The sequence below is a fragment of the Muscardinus avellanarius genome, assembly GCF_963383645.1.
Source record: "Muscardinus avellanarius genome assembly, chromosome: 9".
Classification (NCBI taxonomy): Eukaryota; Metazoa; Chordata; class Mammalia; order Rodentia; family Gliridae; genus Muscardinus; species Muscardinus avellanarius.
This window is the reverse complement of record NC_137795.1, coordinates 69,812,832-69,823,990: the sequence shown is the minus strand read 5'-3', so window position 1 is coordinate 69,823,990 and position 11,159 is coordinate 69,812,832. Positions and strand designations below refer to the sequence as shown.

General features: G+C 36.5%; 1 protein-coding gene across 1 annotated transcript in view; it reads left to right on the top strand.

The window, feature by feature from the left end:
- Positions 1 to 1,884: 1,884 nt before the first annotated feature.
- Positions 1,885 to 11,159, top strand: part of ICA1 (islet cell autoantigen 1) — a gene marked incomplete at both ends in the record, with an annotated part of 138,095 nt that continues 128,820 nt past the window's right edge. The window contains 3 exons of the mRNA XM_080701787.1: positions 1,885 to 1,901; positions 5,471 to 5,633; positions 10,328 to 10,400. Coding sequence (XP_080557913.1) covers positions 1,885 to 1,901; positions 5,471 to 5,633; positions 10,328 to 10,400 — 253 coding nt within the window. The remainder of the gene's footprint in view (positions 1,902 to 5,470; positions 5,634 to 10,327; positions 10,401 to 11,159) is intronic.

The following is an 11,159-nucleotide window of genomic DNA, read 5'->3' as shown; positions in this document are numbered from 1 at the left end:
AGATCCCTGATGGCCCTTTTATTTGTCCCTGGAGTCGGGTGCAGCCAGGCAAGATGGCACTGCTGTGGTGTCCTTGGCTGCAAGGTGGGCAGATTTCTCCTCTAGTGCTCTGGATCTCTGGAGGGCATGGTGAGCTTGGCCTCTACCACTGGAGGCTGCAGCTGGTGTTTATGCAGGAAGAACTGATGGCCCACAACTTCGATGATCTGCAGTTGCTCACTTCTGGCTATTTTCCTGTTTGTCTCTGGAGCTGGCCACAGTGAGGCAAGGCGGGCAGGTTTCTTTTATGCTCTCCGATCAGTCTTCCAACCTTTTTTCCCTTCAGCCTTGTAGCTATGGTGTTATTCCTTTACTGAGTATTTTCTGGCTTTGTAGAACACTGTTTCCAAGACAAGGGAGATCGGGAGTCAGCAGATCTGGTATATACTGCTTTTCTTGGTTGCCATCTTCCCGGAAGTCTTATTTTTATTTTGAAACAGGATCTCACTAGGTTAATAAGAGTCTCACTACTTGCTGAGGCTGTCTTTGTACCTGTGATCCTCCTGTCTCTGCCTCCCAGCTATTGGGATTACAGGTGTGCACCATGATGCCTGCCTTTTTGTTCCTTTTTAAACAACTTTATATCTCATTAGAAATGGTCATTGGGAAATGAAATTGACCAAATTTTTGTGCATGTACGAATATGACACAATGCATCCTACTATGATAGGTGATTATAATGTAACCAATAAAAATTAATTCTTAAAAGATGGTCCTTAAAGATTTTAAAACATGATTTTTTTTTTTTTTTTTGCAGTACTGGGGATGGAACCCAGGGACATTCTACCTCTAAGCTACACCTCCAGCCCTATTTTTTAGTCCTTTTTATTTTTGAAACAGGATCTCACTGAATTGTGAAGGGCCTCACTAATTAGTAGCTGAGGCAGTCCGTAAACCACATTCTTCCGTCTATGCCTTCCCAATGCTGGGATTACAAGCATGTGCCACCACACTTGGCTAAAACATGATTTAAAAATATAAATTTTTATATCTTCATTGTATAATGCTTTATACATAAATAATATGTAGTCTTTTTTGCATTTGTGGGGGGAATACTGGAAATTGAATGCCAAGGCATTCTACCTCTGAGGTAAAACCCCCAGCCCTTTTTTTGTTTTGTTTTTGAAACAGGGTCTTCCTAGATTGCTGAGAATCTCCCTACATTGATGAGACTGTCCTTGAACCTTCACTTCTCTGGTCTCAACCTCCTAAATAATGAGATTACAGGCTTGTGTCATCATGCTCAGCTTATTTTGCTTATTTTAAGTTTCACATAAATAGTAACATGCTTTATGTAGTCTTCTGAAAATTTATATATGTATTTGTTGGTGGTGTTACTGGGGAATTGAACCCAGGGCATTCTACCTCCAACCTATGACCCCCATCCCCTTTTGTAATTATTCTTTTTTTTCTTTTAATTTTGAAACAGAAATGGGATCTTGCTAAGTTGTTGAGGGTCTAATTTGTTGAGGTTTATCTCAATCCTGTGATCCTCCTCTCCTATCTCAGCTTTCCAAGCACTGAGATTACTGGCATGCATCATCGCACCCAGCCTACCTGTTCACTTCTTAATCTTCATTTGGGATATTTTTTTCAGTGTTACTTAGCTAAGTTATTCTCTATACCTATGTGTAACATTACTGTAGAATAGTATTTGGTCCTTAAATATAACCAGAAATGGCCTAGGCTAAAACATTGTGTCTTATTAATGTTTATTGCAATATAGTAAGTGCTAAACATATATTTCCTTTATTTTAGGTTTAATATAACGTACCCTCTCATGCCTTTTTCCTGCCACTTCTTCCTGAATCACCAACAGTAGAAAAACAAGAAGAAGAAGAAAACATGTCAGGACACAAATGGCAAGTAATTTGTTATCTTTTCTAAATTGGGATGTCTAATAAAGTAGAAATCACATAATTTATGCTCAATAAAAATTGATTGAATGGAAAAATCAAGACACACATTAGCAGTAAATAACCTGATATCCCTTCTCTAGTGCAAAGTATAGCTAAATTCAAAATCCCCATTAAATATCATGAAAACCAGGTAACAAAAATATAAATTCCTATCTAATCTATATTTTTTAAGAAATTCACTTATATATAACTTTTCTCTTAGAAATCTAATGACAGTTTTCTTACCACCATTTTACCTAACTTGATGGGTTGATACATTTTTTATCACTGTTATTTACAACTTTCACCATTTCAGGCATAGGGAATTTTATGTAGGGTAGCTATAAAATAATGAATCTACAATCACATATGACTCAGACTTATTAATTTACAGTCCTGACTTTAACCTTCACAGGTCCTCAGAGGCCAATCATGGTGAAAGTACATGATGCTGAATAAAATAGGTGTGATAATCAATGTTAACTCTGTCATTTATGTGCCTGTAACATATCTAAACAGTTTGTTAAACCTCTTATAAGTTTCAGAGCTCTTGAAGTAGCCTTTCTGAACCCTTTTAGCAAGTAAAAATTTGTCAAGTTTTACCTTTTTAAATTTGCATCATGAAAACAAATGCTAAGCATAGTTTCACTTTTCAAATAAATATACTTTTAAGTCAGGTGTGAGGGCATGCTCCTATAATCCCAGTACTTAGGTTGAGATTGGAGGATCACAGATTTGAGGACAGCCTTAGCACATTAGCAAGATTCTCAGCAACCCAGTGAGACTATTTCAAAACAAAAAGAAATTAAAAAAAATCTGGGGATGCGACTCAAAATGCCTTGGATTCAATGTGATACCACACAAATCCTCCCTTATTAGAGAAGCAATCAGGCCCAAGTCCTCTGTAATATCAAATGTCAAACTTCAAAAGACTTCTGCACATCTTAAAATGTAATGAGTTTTAAAATGTAATTAATAAATGGCTAAGGGACTTAATTTTCCTGAATGTCCCCTTTTGAGAGTCTTCTAAGAGCTGTCAGAATTTTTTTGTTTCATTTTGCCTTGTGACAATTGGCTGACTCTATCTTGTGACCCTGTTAGTGGCTGTCATCCTGGCTCCTGGTGAGAGGCTCAGGCAAATAGGCTCACTCACCTAAGAGAGACTAGAAAGCCTCTGGAGGACAGCCTTTTCCCAAACCCTTTCTCCCACTGCTCCACCATAGCTTCCTGCTGTAATGCAAGGGCTACAGAGTACTTTGAAGTGAGTACTGATCGTGAATACAAAGGTCTGACTTTGAGCAAGATTCTTAACCTTTGGAAACTTAAGATTCTTCTTTTGTTAAATGATGGATAGCAACTGGAAAGGAGGTGTTCACTGAATCTCTAAAGTCTACCAGTTTTGTTTCCTCCCCCAAAAAATGAAATTTTTTTTTCTGTCAATCTACAATGGTTGCCTCCCTCCAGTAAAAAAGATGCAAAAATGCAAAGAAGTCTCAACTCTGCTCTACTCTTGAGAATACCATTTTCTTGAAATAACCATAGTATTTAGGGTAGATCCTTCCAATCATTTAATTTGATTATTGTATAGAGATTATTTTTTACATAAACCTTATATATATCTTTCTTATTTTCTCTGATATGTGGTCATATTAAAACTCTTAAATAATGCAGAAAATATAAAGTAGACCATGAAAGTCTTTCATAAACCTACTTCTCTCAGTAAAGTTAGCAACTGGTAAGGAAGTCATTTGACATGCTGACTTTTTAAAAATGAATGTGTAAATTGAAAATTGAAAGTTTAATGAAAATGTAAATGAAGGAGAGTAGAAGTCATGTTTTGAGAGACCGGCATTTTGATATAGTAAGTAAAGTAGGTCATGGGATGTAAATGTGGGACATCTAGCATGGTAATGGGCTGGGTGGAAGAAGGTAATACCTGTGGAGCGGAGGGGTCCGAGGCCCTGGGTGGCAGTTCTCTCCCAGCAGGAACTCTAGAGTGAGTATCAGGGTTAGGCAGATGAGAGGGAGGAATTGGTGCACCAATGTCAAACTTGTCCTCAGCATCTGGGACACTCTGGTCACTTGTACAGAATTCTATTTCATTCTCAGCTTTGTTCTGGCTTTTTCTTTATATTTCTCTTGATTTGATCTTTGCTTTAACCTTCTTGCAGCCTGGTTTCCTATCTGTGTGTTAAGCGTATATGTTGAAGAAATTAAGATTTTAATATCAGAAAATCTTTAATGGATTTTTAAATTTTATATATTTTATTATGATAAGAACAATTCCCACATTAGCTATCTTCGTAGCAGATTTGAAATTTTACAGTACAGTATTGTTAATTATAAGGACAGGGTTCTACCGTGAATCTCTGGAACACATTTATTTGCAAAACTGAAACATGATGCCTATTGATTAGCAATTTTTCTCTTTTCCCAACCCCAATCACTATTCTAGTCCTTGATTCAATACACTTGGTTATTTAGAATTTCTTTGTAAAGCATGTTGATTGTGCCATTTTTCAGCCTTTTATCTAGTAATGGTATTGTGAAGACAGGTTGCTGGTGTCCTGCCTCATCTCTGCTTAGTGAAAGTGCCTTGAGCCAGTCATCCAGCCCCTTGGGCCTTTCTATCCCAACCTCTAAAAAGGAATGTATCAAACCTGTTAATATCTGTTTCAGTTAGCGTTCTCACTGCTGTAATCCAAAACAACTGACCCAAAATTTAGATGAAGGAAGATTTGTTTGCTCACAGTTCTGGAGATTTCAGGGGTTTAGTCCATGTCAGGATGGGATATATCTGAGGAGCTCAAGGCATGGTGGTGGAGGCAGAGAGAGGAGAAAGCAAGTGCTCTGCTCTCACATCATAAGGGCCAGAAACAGAGCAAGCAAGGGAATCCAAAGACACTAACAAATCCTCCAGCCAAACCCCACCTGCCTAGGTTACCACTCCATAAATCTATTGTATTTTTATCCAACAATGAGATTACAGTCCTTATTGTTTAATTATATCAACTCTGAACATCAATACATGAGCTCTTTCAGAGGATACTTTGTATGAAAACCATAGCAGTATTTAAATTCTCAGCCTTGTAATCCCAGCATTTGAGAGGCTGAGACATGAGGATCACAGTACACAGACAGCCTCAGCTACTACTTAGTGAGGCCCTTTGTAACTCAATGAGACTCTGTTTCAAAAATAAAGAATAAAAAATAGGGCTGGGGGGTATAGCTCGGAGGTAGAACCCCTGGATTCCATCCCCAGTGCTACACAAAAAAATTCTCTTCAAGTTTTAGTTTTTTCTTTTCCATAAAAGTTTCTAAATTTCCTTACTCTAACAAGATTTAGGGAATAAATGAGAAAGAATTGATATACTTTGTTGGTATAATAACTACATAAGAAAGTACTTATATGTTCATTCATGTTGTAATTGTAAGTGTATATTAGATCATGCATAGGTAACTCTTTTCATACTCTAATAGCTTAATCTTTATGAAAATCATAAATAATATATCTCTCTAAATGTTGTCAGCAGTTATTCCTGGGACTTACAGGATCGATACACTCAAGATAAGTCAGTGGTCAATAAGATGCAACAGAAGTATTGGGAAACGAAACAGGCCTTTATTAAAGCCACAGGGAAGAAGGAAGATGAACATGTCGTCGCCTCTGATGCAGATCTGGATGCCAAGCTAGAGGTGAGCTCTTTACAGCTCATAGCCCAAAGTAAACACCCGGCAAAGGTTAGCTCACCTAGTAGCCAGGGTGTGCTTTATATTTAAAAATGAGAAATATCTAGGATAACATTCAATCCTAGCACATTTTTTTTTGTTAATTCAACAGATTTTTATGTAGCCACTAGCATGCGTCAGTAAATTTGTTTTCAAACATGCAGTTGAAATGGATAGCACATGGTAAATTACCAATAAATATTTGTTGAGAAAAATTAAAGCAAAGAGCTATGGCCGCTGATATTTGAGAAATTAGAATTGGAAAGTTTTAGAAGGCTAAGGACCAGGCAAATGTTTACATAAAAAAAAATTAGGAGGGACTCAGATAAAAATTAACCTTGAGCTGGGTGTGGTGGTGCAAGCTTGTAATCTTAGTGCTTAGAAGGCTGAGACAGGAGTCTTGTGGTTCGCAGACAGCCTCAGCTATTTTGTGAGGCCTTCTGCTACTTAATGAGACCCTGTTTCAAAAGAAAGTATAAAAAATAAGGCTGGAGATGTAGCTCAGAGGTAGAATGCCCCTGGGTTCCGTCCCCAGCACCACAAAAAAAAAAGTAACCTTGAAAGTAGAGCCTAATAAGATGATACTGAATCCAAGAGAATTCTAGAATGATTTAACTAAGTAAATAGTTAGACTAGTTTGTATGTAAAGAAAGCTGAATTCATGTCTGGTTTATCTAAAGTATTAATAAAACTAGTTAGAAGCCCACCACATCCTTGTCTTGGTGGATATTTCTGCCAACAGTTTGGTTTAAAATTCTGAAAGTAAGCAGGGTGTGGTGGTGCTTGCTTATAATCCCAGAATTTGGGAGGCTAAGAAAGGAGGACTGAGGTTCACGGCCAGCCTCAGCTACTACTTAATGAGGCCCTTTGCAACTCAGTGAAACCCTGTTTCAAAATAAAGAATCAAAAATAGGACTGGGGGTGTAGCTCGGAGATAAAATGTCCCTGGGTTCCATCCCCAGTACCGCAAAAAAAAAAAAAAAAAAAAAAAGTAAGTATACTTATCACTTCTGTGAGCGACACAGGGAGCTGAGAGGAGTAATATGTTATATTGTCTGATAAGAATTTGACAGGATTTCTAAATTTAATATGAAGCTAAAGTTAATGAGCTTAACATTTAATGTGACTAAAATAAAAAGTTCAAGGTTTTAAAAGCTTTTCCAGAAGAGTATAAAGGATGGTGAAAACCATTTTTGTTCTGGAACAGAGAAGGTTGAGGGGATACACATTAGTTGTCAATTATATAGGAAGGTCTGAGAGTAATCCCAGACCCTGGCAGAATGTCCTAATGTTTGGGCAGCACTGCGAGAGATGGGCAGATGATTATTTGTGGCTCTGACTACTCTTGCACCTGCTGGCTATTGTAACCTTGAGACTACCCAATTTCTCTTATTCTCATTTTCTTGGTGCATGAAATGGAGATAAAAGTGCTTACTTATTGCAGCTATTATATGGATTAAATTAGGTAATAACTAGAGTTTAGCTTGTATTTGTTGAATGCTTATTATGTTCCAAGGACTATTCAGGACCTTTCAGAGTGTTCACCCTATATTGTCTCTGGTACCTGGCAAAGCTTCTGATATGCTTGGTGCTGCCTCCCTGTCCTGGGTGTTCTCCTCCACAACACTTACACACCTTCTCCACCCTCCAGCCCTGTTCTTAGTTCCCAGGTTGCCACCAGGCAAGTTCACGCCTTTCAAAGCATTTCCTGTTGTCTAGCTGGATGCTGCCTCCCCGGGTCTCCCTTGTTCTTTGTCATTACTCAGGTTTGAAGTCACTATCTGCCCCCATTCCTCACCCACACCTCCCCATTCATTGTCTCATAGGACCTCATTTTCTTATGCTCAGAGTACTATTCTCTCTTGGAATTATCTGGGTTCGCTGGTTTTCTCATCTCCCCTCCATGAAGAGGTCAAATTCCATGTTAGCCTTCATTACCACCGTATCTCCAGCCTGTCACACAGTACATGTTCATAGGTAGAAAAGTTACAATGGCACATGTTAGTTCAATTTTTATTAGCTTTCAGCCCTTTCTTTCCTCCTATAATTGGAAATTCTGAAATAGAAGTTGGGGTTGACAAGGATGTTCTAAAGCATATTCCTATAAGGAAAAAAGTCAAACCAGGAAACATCTCTTTTGATTTTTGTATTCTAAATGAAGTTTAAGTAGTTAAATTTCATCTCATAACTTTTTTTCTCTTAGCAACCTAGCAAATATAGACATTATTCAAAAAGAAATCTAATGTGTTAATTACTACTATATTGAACATTATATTTATATGCAAGCTTTTGTTGCAGCACTTTGACTGAACCAACTGTACCTTACTCAAATAGCTACTGTCCTAGATCCATGGCTTCCAAAGTACTTTGCTGTTGCTAATAATTTTATCCATGATAGAGGATTTTATTGCAGAAATGTTAATACTGAAGTTGATGTTCATCAAGAGAATTGATTTCATCAATAAAACATGAAAGTGATCTGAAGACCATTATGATGTTTTCTTACACTGATTTACCCATAGAAGGCTAGCTCATAAACCCCAAGACCTTTTATTCTGCTGGCCCAGAAAATGTGTGTGCCAAGCTTTAATAATGTTCAGATTCTATTGCAACCCATGATGAAGTTAATATAGAAATGTTGTGCAAAGTTTTAGTATTTGTCCATATTGCATGGTAGTAAGATCAGTTTCTTAAAAAAAAAAAAGTACTCATTAGTATGAGAAGAGAAAAAAAAAAAAAAAACAGTAGTCTTTTAATGGCTACCAGAGCAGAGTAGACTTGGACTGTCTGGAAGGTGGAAATGTTTCTTATCTTGCTCTGAGTGTGGCTACATGAGTGTATACAATTATCAAAACCTACAGAACCAAGCAGTTCAGAGCTGTGCATTTTATTGCATTTAACTTATACCTTGATTTTTAAAATGTGGATAGTAACAACTAAATAGCAGTTTGCTCCTACATTCGAGAATTAGAATCAGAACCTGCTTGCTCCTATTCTGGTGGTCTGTGACCCAGAATATTGATGTCAAGCATTTTAGACTGCCTATTTTCTATTTTATTTTATGGTGAAGATTTTTTTCCTTGTTTAAACAGGTTAAGAATACAATTTAGTAAATTAGTAAATGTATAATCCTCATGACCAAGTTTATTATATTATGTGTTCCTAAGAATGACTTTAATCTTTTAAGTATATATGCATGCATCCATTTTTATTAGATAATTTGGTCACATTTGTGATGAAGGCAGATATCTGTTTTCACTCAAATGTTGAAGTGCTTCATGATACCATGACATAATTTCTACATCAATGTGGCCAGTTAACTAGGGAGCGAGGAAGAAAACAAAACAAAACCTTTGCCCTGCCTCAGTGGATGGCAAATTGTTTGCCTCCCAGGCTTTCTAACAGATACCAGGTCTCTGAGTCCATGGACAGAGGGTGAAGAAAGTATGAAGTCTTTTTGTTAGTTCTCCACCACTGTAACAAATACCTTAGGTAAATCAAGTTTAAAGTAGCAAAAGGTTTACTGTGGCTCACAGTTGTAGAAGTTTCAGTTCATGATCACTTGGCTCTGCTGCTCTGGGCCTGAGGTGGCTGTCTGTCATGGTGGAAACACATGGTGCATGAAGGCAAATGACACATCTTCACTTCCTGGTGACCAGGAAGCAAAGACAGAGAGCCAGTATCCCTCACCCCAATATCCTTCTCAAGGGCACACCCCTCAGTGGCCCAACTTCTCAGATAGTACTACAGGCTGGTGAGCAAAGATTTAGCATATGGGCCTTTGGGGTACACTTAAGATTCAAACCATAACATCTTTCTATCTTTTCTTGAGTTATCTTGGTTTCTGAAGCAAAGACCAAGATGACCATGAGTTTAAATCCAGTTGTAATGGAAAAAAATAAATAATTTTCAAAAATTCAGTTGTTTTCTCCTCAGTACAGTCCCACCTGCCTTTCCCCCAGTTTTCTCTAATATGGCCATCACAAGCCATTAGGTTCTCTCACTGTATATTTTATGGAATTGTTAGAAAAATAAGTAGTGATGCTTACTCCTAGCTAAACACCATTTTACCAGATGTCTTTCAAAACATTCAGCTGATTGATTTTTGTTTGCTTTATCCAGTTGTTTAAGCATGCCATAAAACATATTAGGGTAACAAAATAAGTTAATGTCATCTCTTTACTTGACAGATCCTCCATTTAAAAAAAAGACACCAAGTGGTGAAGGGAATAAATTAGATTATGAATGAATATTGGGTCTCTGCTTTACCAAGTCCCCTAATTGAGTCCTTCACTTAGGTTTTCTGTTTTTCAGTCATCTAGAGGAAATATTTGTTCTGCAGATCTTAATTTAGATCACAGAGATGATGAATTCTACTAAGTAAGAAAAACAGAAACAGAAGCCTATTTAAGGCATTGGTCACAGTCTCTATATAGTATACCATGTAACACCAAATACATTTATTTTATTTTTTTATTTATTGATGCATTGTATTTATATATCATAATGGGGTAAAAAACTTGTGTAGGCATAATAAATACATTTAGACATAAGATCTTGAGTCTAGTGGGCAAATCAAACATTATGGTTTTGTTCAATGTGATTTTCTTATTTCACTGCTATTTGTTTTATTTAGTATTTTGTTTGTATTTTTATTACAGTTGTTTCACTCAATTCAGAGAACCTGTTTGGACTTGTCTAAAGCAATTGTACTCTATCAAAAAAGAATATGTTGTAAGTATGTCATAAGTATGACTATCAGTCAATAGAGAATGAGAAAGTTCAGGATATTTTGCTTTAATGTATCATTTAATATGTTTAGGAAACTCTTTTGGAATGCTTTTATTTGCTTAAGCCATGGGGATGAAGGTGCCTGGTAATATTGCCAATAATTTATATAGATTGTCTTTTTCAAAGCAAGTATTATACTAGGATAATTGCATCTCCCATGAATTTAGACATACCATTTATTTTCCCAATTATAAAATTGTTCTTAGTTTTATACCTTGGGTTTTTAAATTTTGTATTATTTTTATTTGATTGTGTTGGTTCTAATTTTGTCCTTCTTTAAATAATCAAGTGGATAAAAGGCACATAGTAAATTCATCAATGATATTTTGTTGACAGAACTTTTTTGTGAACATTTTTTAAGATTTTCATATGGACATACTGTCTTAAAAGCACTCCTAATAAATTTATCTCTGAAATACTAAAAATCTAGTTATATGTTAATATGTTTTGAGCCTCCATATTTAGGCCATTGTAGTAGTAGAAATTCTCTATTTTTTAATTCTATTTATTTATTTATTTATTTATTTATTTATTTATTTATTTATTTTGGTGGTACTGGGGTTCCTGGAAGCCCTTCTACCTCCAGCCTACACTCCCAGACATATTTTATATTTTTTATTTATTTGGAAACAGGGTCTCTTAAGCCAGCGCGGCTGACTACGAACCTGCGCAATCCTCCTGTCTCCACCTCCCAAGTGTGGG